At 39.4% G+C, this 13,375-nt stretch overlaps 2 protein-coding genes across 2 annotated transcripts; both read left to right on the top strand.

Annotated features, from left to right (window-relative positions):
• Positions 1-33: 33 nt before the first annotated feature.
• On the top strand, positions 34-6,480 carry LOC139217114 (uncharacterized). Its single transcript, XM_070848401.1, has 12 exons — positions 34-159; positions 972-1,173; positions 1,314-1,346; positions 1,523-1,638; positions 2,496-2,598; positions 3,099-3,131; positions 3,235-3,267; positions 3,360-3,593; positions 4,651-4,754; positions 5,537-5,702; positions 5,799-5,861; positions 5,961-6,480. The coding sequence occupies exons 1-11, from the start codon at positions 95-97 to the stop codon at positions 5,841-5,843; spliced, it is 1,134 nt and encodes a 377-aa protein (XP_070704502.1). The 5' UTR covers positions 34-94; the 3' UTR covers positions 5,844-5,861; positions 5,961-6,480.
• A 2,659-nt stretch (positions 6,481-9,139) lies between these two features.
• elob (elongin B) lies at positions 9,140-13,202 on the top strand. Its single transcript, XM_070848380.1, has 4 exons — positions 9,140-9,222; positions 10,682-10,816; positions 11,416-11,524; positions 11,713-13,202. The coding sequence occupies exons 1-4, from the start codon at positions 9,220-9,222 to the stop codon at positions 11,823-11,825; spliced, it is 360 nt and encodes a 119-aa protein (XP_070704481.1). The 5' UTR covers positions 9,140-9,219; the 3' UTR covers positions 11,826-13,202.
• The last annotated feature ends 173 nt before the right edge of the window (positions 13,203-13,375 follow it).

Genomic DNA, 13,375 nt, shown 5'->3' with positions numbered 1-13,375 from the left:
CGGATTTGGAAGTGTGTATTAGTACTAGCGTGACTGAAACAGGTCTATCTACAAAATTACTTTTAGTCGCTAATTCAACGAAATTTTGTACTAAATGGGAAGATACAGATGTGCCTACAACTGCGAAAACTCCAGTGATTCGAATGTGAAGTTTTTTAAGTGAGTATTAGCTTACATTTGTGACTCGAAAGCAGGGAATAGTCAAGCTAGCTAACAACATCAACATGAATCAAACAAGCAACTTTTCCCTTCTTGTTTCTTCTGGCTTCGTTTTTCCAGTTTGCCTCAACGAGACAGGATGAGCCATCTTTAGATTAGATCATGAAAATCACGCGCTTAGCTTGTTGTTTCCACGAAATTTGAGGCTGTCAGAAAACAAAGTAAGCATAGATAGAGGGGCTGAAATAGCGTTAACTTTGAAATGAAGAATCAGTGCCCTGAAGTATCATCTCTCTATACAGTGTATATTCTATACATCCATCACATAGTCATAGAAATAACAGAATAGATATTACAGTGGTGACTGAAGTACAGTGTACAGCTTTGATGTATTTGTACTGAAATATTTCCATTTTCTGTTTCCTCATACTTCTACCTCCTGTTGTACTTTTTACTTAACTATGTTTATTTGATAACTGTCAATCATAAAACTATAATCAACAAATAATTTATCATTCATGAACATGGATAAAGATCAGGCAATACTTTAGTGCTTTGACTGAAGTCTGAACTGAATGACTTTAATACTTCTTCCACCACTGGAAATACACTGCTCACTACCCAGTGCATTACCAAATATAACAGCATTTCCAAAGCCTTCATGTTTTACTATTAAGAAATGTTGCTCATGAGAACTATTAGGCGAAAGTAACTGACTTTTACATGGAGTTCAGTGTTGCATTTCCTTCAAACAGGAAAGAATTGCACATATTGGTTTTAGTGCTGTTCTAATGAGCTGTTTGCTGCGACAGGTTTCCCCTGTACAATCCCCGCAAACTCAAGAAATGGCTTGTCAACATGAAGTGGAAGGACTGGACCCCATCACGCTTCTCTGTGCTGTGCATCAATCATTTTGAGGAACAATACATTGACAGAACAGGCAAATGTGTGAAACTTTGCGAAGATGCAGTTCCCACCATATTTACGTCGTCTGATGGCACACAGAAAAAAAAGGTTTGTATGTCGTTACTCAGCATCAATGGGTCATTCAAAAAGAATACATCAGCCTCCTCACTGAGTGCAAAAAGTAGTTTCAGAACAAAACTGTAAAAAAGATCTGATGTGCAATTACTGTCACTGTCCCCCTGGTGTAGGCCTCCACCGACCCACGAAGTAAGAGATCCAAGGTGAGACCATACTACAATATACTGAATTTGAATTTAAAAGCCTTATTGATCCAATTTCTATTAACTTATGAAATATTGTTTGCTCAAATGGACCTCTCTTAGATTATGGTCAAAAATCAAAGATATTAACATAAGTTCTGTCTGTGTGTCGTTCTTTCACTGTATTGTGAATCTAGCCACCTGGTGTTAAAGCCTCACAGGCGAGTCCAGCTCAGACTCCAACATCTACGCCTGCCACAGCAAAGCGAAGCGCCCAGAACAAAGAGGCCAGCCTGACAGAAGAGCCTGCTGGGTATGTTATTATAGACGGCAAAACAAGTCAAAATATTACAAGATTAAATCAATATTTACTTTTATTCAGGATATTGTGCACAACTGGATGTGATGGTTACTTAGTACATAAAGAACAAAGGATGTGTTGACATTCAGATAAAGCCATAGGCCTGTAATGGACCATGAAAGGTCAATCATAACATGGAGGGTTTTTGTTGTGTCGATTCAAATGAACAAAGACAAATATTGTAAGGGTATCTGTACAGACCAGTGTCTATTCCATGTTGGAAATATGAGAGTGTGTGTGGTGGGAACTTTGTGGCATTTTATGTTGAATGTTTTCTTCAGTATGCTGACATGTCGTCTTTGTGGTCCTTCCTGGAAACCAAAGCTTCCAGGATTTTACTGATGGCACTTTTTAAGTTTGCTGAACCCTGACTAGAAGACTCCTTTGTGCATTCAGTTTCATGTTTGCAAAAATAACTTTACAAGCCCTAGGACAAAAAAAAGCATCATGCAGGTGTGTGTGTGTGTGTTGTGTTGTGTGTGAGAAAACAGCGGATTTATGAGAGTGGACATTCATCCTCTGACTAACCAGTTTCTTTGAGCTGCTGCAGCGAGACAGCTCCATTTATCACACTCCTTCCTATCCTACACCTTTATATTGTTCTTTGTAGTACTCTACAAAAAGTGCACAAGAGGTTTTAACAATATTGGATTAATTCATGAATTTTCTAATGATTGTTCATTTAACACAGCTGATTCAGCCAAATCAGAAAAGGCTTGAACCCAAAGTCCTGTCTTCAGTGTTTTTCATCAGGTTCATATCAAATTGGATTGTTCTTGTTCAATGTGTTGACCGTTTTATCATTGCAGAGACCCCAAAAAGTCAGACAAATGGAGAATTATAGTAGATGAAGGCCTGATGAAGATCGAGTCATTTCCACATTTCTTCCATGGAGATTACTGTGTTTCACAGGTAAGTAGTGTTGTATATGTTATGTATAGTATAATTACTCATCTGTAGAGCTGCAATGATTAGTTGGTTAACTGATGAGGGGATGAACAGAAAACTACTTGGCGAATAAGTTAATATTCAACTAATTGTTTGAATCTTTTTTAAAGCAAAATAAATAAATAATACCAAAGATTTGATCGTCCAAAATCTTTCCTGGTTTTGCATTATTGTAAATTAAATATTTTTGGAGGTTGGACCTTTTCTCTGACAAACCAAAACTTATGATGAGTTCACTTTGCGCTCTGGGTTACTGTGATGGACACTTTTCCCTGTTTTCTAAAGTTTATTTAACAGTAATCAGTGTTTTCATAACTTTGTGATTGAATTACCTTTGCTTATTTTTAGTGATAGTGATATTATGATATTATGATTATGACATTAGGCAAATTGAAAATCTCGTCATAAACTACTGTCATCTCATATATGTTTTTTTGTGTGTCAATTTTCACATCCACCATCAGAGTATTCAGTGGGCTCCAGATGATAATTTGAGTGTAAGTAGTTGTCATGATTTTAAACTACAATATTTTTTGTTTTATATATTGACTTATACATTATTAAGTATTTTAATGAAGTGCTCTTCTGTAACTTTCACAGGCAGAATGTGAAGATCCTGAAAACGTGATAGAGGTAAGTTACAGCATGATAATCTGAACAGAGCTAGGATTACTACTGTGATCACATTGTATGTCTGCATAATGTAATGCTGTGATGACTTGCAGGTGAAAGAGCCGTGGCAGTGGCTTGGTCTGGATGTCAGAGGGCCGCTGCCTCAGACACTGAACGGACACAAATACATTTTGACTGTGACAGACTACTACTCCAAATGGGTGGAAGCTGTGCCCATGCAGTCGTGCCTCCCTTCAGATGTGGCGAAGCACATCGTGGACATCATCGCCCACTTTGGATACCCGCTCAGAATCCTCTCCAGACTTCCACACGACATAGTCCACAAAGTGAGTACATTGCTGTTCCCATTGTTAGAGAGTTCAAGGAGATAACGTAATCACCGCATAGTTTTCACATCATCACACACAAAACACACACTAACTTATCCCACTTGGCTCTTTTTTGGGGTCTGAGATGCTGCGATATGGTAAAGATAACCTCACATATATCCTTGTGCTTAGATTTGACTATCTATCTATCTATCTATCTATCTATCTATCTATCTATCTATCTATCTATCTATCTATCTATCTATCTATCTATCTATCTATCTATCTATCTATCTATCTATCTTTATTTATATAGCGCCAATTCATAATAGCGTTATCTCAAGAAGCTTCTCTTTCAAGAATTCAAAATTAAGGATTCAAGAATCCCCACATGAGCAGCATCAGATATTATATTAGGCAACAGTGGCAGGAAGAACTCCCCTTTAACGGGAAGAAACCTCGAACAGAACCAGGCTCAAGGGGGGGGGGGGGGGGGGGGGGGGCGCGGCTTGGGTGGAGGTTAGAGAGAGAGAGGGATAGAGAGACAAAACTAACAGTAACCAAAATACTAACAGCAACTATAGTGCTGAAACAGGAATATGACAAATAATTATAAGTATGGTAACATTGAAAAACACGACAATAGTTTATATATGAATAATAACAACACGACTAATATCAGTAAAAAGTGTCGGCGGCTGACGATCTGCAGCAGTGATTCATGAAGCCAGAGAACCACAGCAGGAGAACCAGGACCAGGATCCACAGGAACCTGAGAGATGAGAAAAGCACAGAAAGGGTACCCAGAACAATGGTAGACACCCATTTATGTAGCTTATCATATGCACGGAAAACCTGTTTTAGCTTTAAAGAAACGCTGAAGAAAGAAACCTTCTATGAGAAATTTCCACTGAATAACAGATAGTGGGGCAGATGCTAGCAAGGAGTGGGGGTGGGGCTCTACAAAGTACACATTTTGGTTTATAATAGTGTATTGGTGCAATGTTATGTCTTAATCAGCAAGTGCTTCACATTACTGTGTGTAAATTACTGTGTGAATGTATCACCATTCTAGATCAACAGGGAACTCAAAGATCAGCTGAAGGTCACCATCGCTCTCATAGTTTACCATCATCAGACCGGTACTGCAGATTTGATCACACAGCAGCTGATTGACAGGTCTGTACTCACCTGACAGGTTTGGCTAGCACTGTACACCTTCCCTACTGTCACACCATGTCATACTGTGGAAAAATGTGCAAGTTGAGATGGTTGGCAATCTCCATCTCATGCCTGTAGCCTGCTCCGATGTTTTTCCAACTAAGAACTTCTTTTGAGATTGAAGAGACAGTGACATGAGACATGAGTCTTTGGGTAATGAGTACATTATGGCCCATTGCTGTCTGAAAAATGTATCATAAAACTGTAATGCAGTCTTCAAGGCCAATAAAGACGCATTTAAGCTATGTCACAATTAAGATGTCAAATCCCAGATATACATGACATATACAGTATTTATATTCATAGCTCCATTTAGACCCTTTTCACTGCAGACTTTTTGACTTGGAATTAATAACAATAATGGAATTAATAATATTAATGGCTGAATTCCATTTGGGTGAGTCAGTTCCAGGGCACTGGTAATATACTTGCTGGGACACTTGATGGAATGGAGCCGTGGTTAATGTCATTATGTATGCCTGTGCCTTTTGACGAGTCAAAACATCTGCTGTGAAACGTTCACAGTTAGCCAGAGCAGAAGAATATGAAAAATATTGTAAATCAAGAAATGGCCGCAGACATCAAGTGTTTGAACAGAACTGGTATTGTAGTCCTCTCGGCAGTGCATCAATTTGTCCTTTCAAACTGATAAACACATAAAGGACACTCCTTTAAGTACCATTCTCTCATCATGCCTTCATGTCAATGTTTTAACTTTTCTAATTGCTGCGTCACAACAGGATGGTAAGTGATCTGATAGAGGGGCACGCAGCTGAGTGGGATGTCTACCTGCCTGCCAAGGTTTTCAGTCTATGTTTCAAAGAGCATTCAAAGACCAAGGAAAGGCCCTTTTCAGTGCTCTGCTGTACGGGACTGGAGCCTATCCAATCCCCCAGAGGACTGAATGTAAGAGTAGATTTTAAACATTTCAGTTTTGATGAGCCTTTGCTTTATATATCTGCTGTGAAATGACACCTGTGGTCTTACCTCTCTTTTCCACAGTATGCGTATTCCAGGATCCGGGAGAGTACTTTTGTGGTTAGATAAGAATTTAAAGTTTATTTGGTGAGTCTGATATATTTTTGTATAGTTATAGTTTATATAGTTTTTGCATTACAGAGTTTTACAAACAAACTTGTCTCACTCAGTAATCTTATTTTTCAGGTCAACTGATGTGGAAACCTGGGCTTGGTTTTATTAACAAACCAGGGAGCGTGTAAGTGCTGTGACTCTCTCAGGGACTGTCATGGAAAAGTGCTGGAATTCTAATGTACTTCACCCTGATAGTTTCACCAGGGTGACGACTGTGTTGACTGGACAGATATGGCGGATGAAGAAACTGCAAATTTGACATCATCCTCCACTCTCCCCTGCAATGAACTGTGAGTAGAAGTCAAGACAGCAGAGTGGAAGTCAAGACAAACGCAACACAGGCCTTTTACAGTCCAAATCATGGCCAGAGTTTAGAGAGGTGATGTTAGTCTGATAGATACAGCATTGTTATCAGGATTTGTTTTTATTTTGTACTCTGGCCTCCTGTTTCCAGTGACCCTAAGAGATATTTCTTGAGCAACTGTAAGTCAGCTGTAGTACAAACAGTCCAAGCATTTGAATTGACAAATGTATGGCCTCTGTGCCGGACTTTTCGTTGTTGTCTATGTCTATGAAATGTAAAACATGTCAATAAACATGCTTCAGATACGATTTGCTTGGATTATGTATTTAATATTCAAAATGAGACTATAAAATACTCCTGCATTTAGAAAGTTACGCCATTTGTCAGTAACACCTTTTGGACAGCACAGATGACTTGATTTGATCTGTTTATATTTGCACATGAGCGGTGAACATGTGCAGTATGTAGTGCATGTGCAACATTAAAATCACATCTTTTATGGGTTACGTCTGCACCTGCATATGCCATGGAGAGACAGATTACAGTTTAATGGTAACAACTACACCAATATAAAAGCTTACATACCAAAGTGCCAACAGAACAACAGCTGAATTCCAGAAAGGTATTAAAAGTGGTACAATGCCTCCTAAAGTTTCAGTTTTGGTGCATTTTAAACAATTGTTTAGGTGTTTTTACCTCTCAAATCACATTTTTTCTCGTGTTAACCAGGCCACAGTGATGTAACAGATAAAAAACAGACCCTGATGTGAGACCGTTTGCAGCATCTCGCTTGATTTGTTTGCCTCAGCTGCTGTCATTTCAGCTGTCCCACTCAGTGCAGTGACAGCTGTTATTAGGCTGAGAGGCCATTACAGGTCCTCACACATAGACGAAGCAGCGAGCGAAAAGAAGCATCTGTTTTTTTTCACCAGGGAGGGAGACATGAAGATTGATTATGATGAAGCACTGTTCAGCGCAGTTAAAAAGGCATTGATCCTACAGAACTGAGTCCAAATGTTTTATAGTATTCTTACACTCCAGTCATTAATTCACTCATTTCTATAGAAATTCTCCATAACAGCAAAAATGCTCCATTTATCCATTGTCTATACCGCTTATCCTTTCGCGGAGGGGCTGGAGCCAGTCCCAGCGATGACATTGGGAGAAAATAAAAAAATATATCCAATATATGTTTTTAACATTGTAACGACGGACGGCCGTTACTCCTTGTTTGTGGAGAGACTGTGATGATTTGTATGTCATGCTAGTTGTTGGAACTTCCTCCCAGGGTGTCCGGGCAAAAGAGTTCCCCGGGGGGTTCGGACACCTCTTATAAGTTCCGGGAGGAGGATGCCATGTGGGAAGTGGGTAGAGGGGAGTTTCGTTTTAGATAAATGTAAAATAATTGTGTAAGGTAATTAGGGGGGTATTTATTAAATGGGTTGAGTAGGTTTAGTTGATTAACATTTGTTTAGTATATAGATTCAGTTAGATGTGGGTTGTATAAATGTGTGGTAATTATTTATTGTGGTTTGTAAGTTCCCGGTCAGGTGGTAGGTGCCAGATGGGGACAGGTATTTAAGATGGTGGTTTATGTGCCGGGAGGTTGTTGTTGGGTTTGATTGAGCTGGGGCGCATGCTGGAGAGGGGCCTGGTGCTGCACATTTAAAATAAAACAAATATGAAGGTGCATCTACTCTGAGTCCTGGATTTTTCTTCATGGGTCGCCTCCGCCGCTCGGGCAAACTGACAAACATGAAGAAGGGTGTACAGTTTGTGCAGGACTTTACTACTCTATTTAGACTTACTATGACATCAGAAAGGCCCAAGCATGTTGTCAGGAAATTATTTCTATAAGACAAGAACTGTATTTTCGCTGTTAGTTCGTACCACAAAATTTCCCAACACACAAGATAAACTCTCAGAGACAGAGATCTCAGTTCAGTTTTACTTGCAACAAGCAAGGAGTACAGGCAAAGGTCTACATCTGCACTGAGCAGTCTCAGTGTATTTTAAGCATATATATGTAAAGTTCCTCCTCTCAGTAGTCTTCCTCCGCACCCTGCTCCCTCTCCTCCTTGCAGGGGCGGTTGGTGAGAAACTCAGGTGCGCTGACTTCTCACTGTTCAAGGCCTTCTCGAACTCTTCTTTATCTCAAGAATGCAACCACAGTCCAATACATCCTACACCAACACACATCTCTTTGGTCTGTATAAAGGTCACAGCAACTATCACACAGTCCTGCATCAGGCTAAAACTTCATGATAATAAAGCATAAATGTATAAACATAAAAATGTATTAACAAACGTGCATGCATATTTTCTATTTCCTAACACATGTAAAGAGAGTGTTGTAGTTGTTTTCTTTGCTGTAGAAAAGGCATTGGTGGACAGGAGGGCTCAGTAATTGGCACATTAGTCAAACTGTTTGACTAAACAGCTTTTCCACATTTCTTCAACCAGTAATAGAGTTTTTCATATTGGATCAAGTGCCTTCAAGCAAAAATTCAGTTTCAGCATTCAGTTTGCAGGCTTATACAGTACTGCATATAAGAGGTATGGAGATATGCAATATAAGAGGTGGTGATGACATGAGTATGACAGGGATGTATTATGAAACATGGATTATAAATTATATGATAAAACAATGCCAATACACCAGTCAGAAACCAAAATTACTTGAGTTATATTTTGATTAAAACACCTTTAAAACAAAACATCTTTTTTTTTTTTTAAAGTTAAAGTAAATTTTAATGAAGTTGAATATTTGTATAATACAATGTCGGTGGGTAGGATATATGAAATAAAGTTGAAATCATGTGTCGTTGAACACTCCTGCACAGTAGATGGCGGTATGTATCTTCAAGTTGTTTGCGATCCGCCATCCGCAGAAGAAGAAGAAGAAGGTGCTCCACCTGCTGGCTGGTTTTGGAGTTGCAGTTGTGGCCGTCTGACGCTGCTGTGATCTCACAGTCATCGCTGTGCAGTGGAGGCGTTTTTTTTTCAGAGTGCAACCAACCGAAAGAAATGGTGAGTGAGGAAAACACATACAGTTCTAAATGTTATGGCTTGTTGCCTAGCCAAATATTACTTTACACAGTCTGTAAGTCTTTTCCAAAGTGTTAAAATGTATGCTGTCACTAGCTGACCCAAGCTCGTCCCAAAAAGCGAACCTCCATAAGCTTATGCCTTTGTTTAGCTAACCCTTGCTATCGTATGCTAGCATCCCTACGTCAACATACTAGCTCATGGCTAGCTGGACATTTGATTATAATACTCAAGTCGATATATCAAGGTTAGCAGAGAAGGGTCCGGACTAAAAGACACAAACTAACATTGTTTGGTTAAGTGACTGTTCAATCGACAAACTGGTTTTGATCAAATGCCTAGCTAGCAGTAAAGGAGCTAACTAGCTAAAGTTGTCAGTAGCTGCTGTAGCTCGATTAACGATATAACGTTTGTTATGAACTTAGATGTTGTCAACAAATATGTGTAGCTATTTTAACATTAGACCGTATGTTTAGTAACTTTAGTGTTTGCTTGGTGGCCCTAAACGTCCATAGCCAGGCTATTGAGGAAGCTACTGGCTAACAGTTGATTGAACAACCACCTTAGTCGCTACAGCTAAGCTAGCTCGTCGTGACGTTAGCTGGCAGCTGCCGCATCGTGGGTCTTTAAACACCTTGGTTGGCGTAAACTTTGTAACGTTAGAGCTGGGTTTGTTTTAGAAACCTAACCCGACCTATCAGCAAACCTAGGCAAACTGAATCCCATAACTACTGTCACTGTTAGCTTCACCAGTCTGTTTTCAAATTTAGCTTTGTAGAAACCTAGCTAATACGAGGAGCTGAAGTATGTAAATAAGAAGCAAAATACGAAGTAATTTGCTCTGACGTTTGGCAGAAGTGGAAGTGGAAGTTTGACTTGACACTGAAACTGAAGCAGTAATAGATCTTTGTACAACGAGACTCTACATTTTTAGAGGTAGAGTCGATTTAACATGCCACATTGTTGGTCTACATTATTATGAAATGTTCGGACTACATCAAGCTAATGTATGAAGAGGTTTGTGTCAGGGCTCTGCTTTGGCCATCCTTTAGTGTCCTGGCTCAGAGGTGAGTATGCTTTAGGGTTTTGACCTATATGGTGCACATTACCCATATGCTTTTACTTCAACTGATCAATATTTTCTCTGGAGGTGTATCATAGAGACAACCACTCATGAACACGCCACAATGAGCTTCATTTCTTGGTGGGGTTTATTTCTTTGGAATAGATGATGTTATTATAGATGCAGCATATCTTACTCAAGTCTTTGCTGTTCAAACAACACAACATGAATGAGCTGTTCCATGGTTAGATGCCTTTAGAGGTTTACAACATCTTGTTTGATAAAACTCATACAAGGTCAAGTTTTTCTATTGTGAATATTCTCAGGAGTCATTGTTGTCTCATTTCCACTCTCTTCTGTCACTTGATCTGACTTCAGGACGTGTTTCTAATGATCAGACGTCACAAGACGACCATCTTCACAGATGCCAAAGAGTCTACCACAGTCTATGAACTGAAGCGCATTGTGGAAGGCATTTTAAAGAGGCCACCTGAAGATCAGAGGCTTTATAAGGTAAGTGAACTGGAGCATCTTTAAGATCAGAGTTTTCTTTGTTGGGAATTTTGTTTGGCAATATGCATTCACGTGTTTGTACATATGGTAACAGTTTCTTGGTTTGTTGTTGCTCATAACCGTCCAAGCAATGTATAGAAAAATATTAGAATTCACATTCTTAATTCAGCACTGTCTGAGGAGAGTTTAGGGGTGGCTGGTATGAAACTATATTTAGTGTATCAATACAATCTGTCTAAGTTTGCCGGTTGGCCTTACTGTTTAGAGCTGCACCAATTAGTTGATGAATTGATCTGTAGATGGACAGAAAATGAATCGACAACCATTGGTAATCATTTTTTCGAGCTATAATGCCAAATATTCGGTTTCAGCCTCTCAAATATGAAGCTAGTTAGCTGCAGTCCTTATATTGTTTATGTCTTTAATATGTCTTGTTGTATTAGACCTACATGGGCACATGTTACAAATCAATGAGCAGGATTTCTGTATGATGATACAGCAAACAGCATTACACCATCTCTGGAAAGGCTGACAGTGTGCACTGTGTAGTGAATGAACAGCTGGCTGTAAACTACTTTTATCTTTTTCTTTTTCACCAGGATGATGTAATGCTTAACGACAGTCAAACTCTTGGAAATTGTGGCTTCACAAATCAAACAGCCCGACCTCAAGCTCCAGCCACGGTGGGGTTAGCTTTCCGTCTGAGTGGTAAGTAGTTCACTTTTTATTCAGCCCAGTGTTTGACCATTTCAGTCACTAGTTTTTAGTCACAGCCCCATTCATTCACCTGTTGTATTTCAAGCCACTCTTTCTGTTTTGAACTTTAGTAACTCGGATTTCTGCCCTGGTTTCATTTACTTTATGTTGTGGGTTTTCGCTCTCTCTCTCTCTCTCAGATGATTCATTTGAGCAGCTGAGGATCGAGTCTTTCTCCACTCCCCCAGAGCTCCCTGACGTCATGAAGCCCCAGGACTCGGGCAGCACAGCTAACGAGCAGGCTGTACAGTGAGGGAGGGGACGGGGAAACCAGAGGGACAAACAGGGGGTCGGAGGGAGGATGCATGGGGGGGAGGGGTTGGATTTTGGGAAGCAGTGCCTCAGCGGGTGAGTTTTACCTTACCGATGACAAATTTTCAGCTGGGCATATACAATTACAAAATGTGGACCCCCCTTTTGTTGTAAATTTGAAGGCGGGTGCTTCAAAGTGGTTCATTTGTCCTGAAATCGGTGAACGCATGCTAGATAAATTGATAATTTCACACAAGACCCTTCAGAGATACTTGACGGACTTGTCACGACACTGTCAGTCATCTGTGGGATTGGTAAAGGCTGAACATAAAGAATTGTACCTCGTATTTAATTAGTCTTTATTTGGGGTAAGGTTAACGCTGCCTTACTTGTCTTTTTTTTATTTTGCTGGCTTAAACGTGGGAGTTGATAAGGTGTGACATTTTTAGGCTTTTATGTTTGTGTGTTTCTTCATTAAACTATTACTAGGATTTAACATGTTTTTGGTCTTTGGCCTGGATATGTGTTGCAACAATAGCTAGGAGCTTGTGAATTTCTAAGTTACTATCTGTATTTCAAAAACTTTTGAACAATATGAATCTGAAATAAAATAGATTCACTTGTTGGCAGAAGATCTGGCATTAAGATGAACATTTCTTAGTACTTTACCAATCAGTAGTTGTAGATTTCCTACTGTAGCTGCTCACAGAAGTTACTGAGACTGAATGCACTCAGTCGGGGGTACTTACAACACACGAGATGCTGGCGAGGACCTGGTGTTGAAAATAACATGACGTCAGACATAGCAGCAATCAAAAATGAATGAATACTGGTTGATTTTTTTTTTTTTTTTTTTTTGTACCTTGCTAACAAAGGTGGGGACTAACCAACTTTCCTCTCCAATGTTTGATTGTAGCCAATGACATCTTGGAGATGTTGATGAGTAAACATTAACCGTTTTAAGTTAAACAGGTAGTTTGTCATGTGATGAGTTAATGAACTGTGCCTGTGAGTAGTGGGCTGCACATTTGACTCTCCATTGTCCCAGAATCACTGCGAGATTTAGTTCATGCCCCAACTTGTGCTGTATTCTACACTATTAATACCTTAATACATGTTGTTTTCCTACAATCAAAGTTAAATTAGAAATGAACTCCACATCAAAATGCCAGATTAAAGCATAACACTGGGTCTTCTGACCTAGAAAACTACAGTTTAAAGGCAGAAGTCCTCCATCAGTTACAAAAGTGTTTTGCGACCTGGGGGCGTTGAATGAAATTATTGCCATTAATGCATTTGCAATTTGAGGCTGTTAAACAGTGGGACATGATCAAAGTTGCACTTGTAACTGATTTAACATTAAAACAACTGTTTTTCACTCCTGTGCACTGTGCTTTTTTCTATGCTTTTGTTATTATCATTATTATTATTATTATCATCATCATCATTATCAGCAAAGATGTATGAAAAATGTACTCAAGTAGGACCACAACTGTTTTCCAACTGATTGCCTCCCAGACATGGGATAGAGTGGAACTGCTTGTTCTGCCC

The sequence above is a fragment of the Pempheris klunzingeri genome, chromosome 17 (genome assembly GCF_042242105.1).
Source record: "Pempheris klunzingeri isolate RE-2024b chromosome 17, fPemKlu1.hap1, whole genome shotgun sequence".
Classification (NCBI taxonomy): Eukaryota; Metazoa; Chordata; class Actinopteri; order Acropomatiformes; family Pempheridae; genus Pempheris; species Pempheris klunzingeri.
This window is presented reverse-complemented; position numbering and strand designations above follow the sequence as displayed.

Bases quoted from the DNA above. Each gene is read 5' to 3' on its own strand.
- LOC139217114 (XM_070848401.1), top strand. From the start codon at position 95: ATGGGAAGATACAGATGTGCCTACAACTGCGAAAACTCCAGTGATTCG. The intron at 1,347-1,522 runs GTGAGACCATAC...TTGTGAATCTAG, and splicing joins CACGAAGTAAGAGATCCAAG to CCACCTGGTGTTAAAGCCTC. The intron at 2,599-3,098 runs GTAAGTAGTGTT...ATCCACCATCAG, and splicing joins GAGATTACTGTGTTTCACAG to AGTATTCAGTGGGCTCCAGA.
- elob (XM_070848380.1), top strand. The intron at 10,817-11,415 runs GTAAGTGAACTG...CTTTTTCACCAG, and splicing joins AAGATCAGAGGCTTTATAAG to GATGATGTAATGCTTAACGA. The intron at 11,525-11,712 runs GTAAGTAGTTCA...TCTCTCTCTCAG, and splicing joins GTTAGCTTTCCGTCTGAGTG to ATGATTCATTTGAGCAGCTG.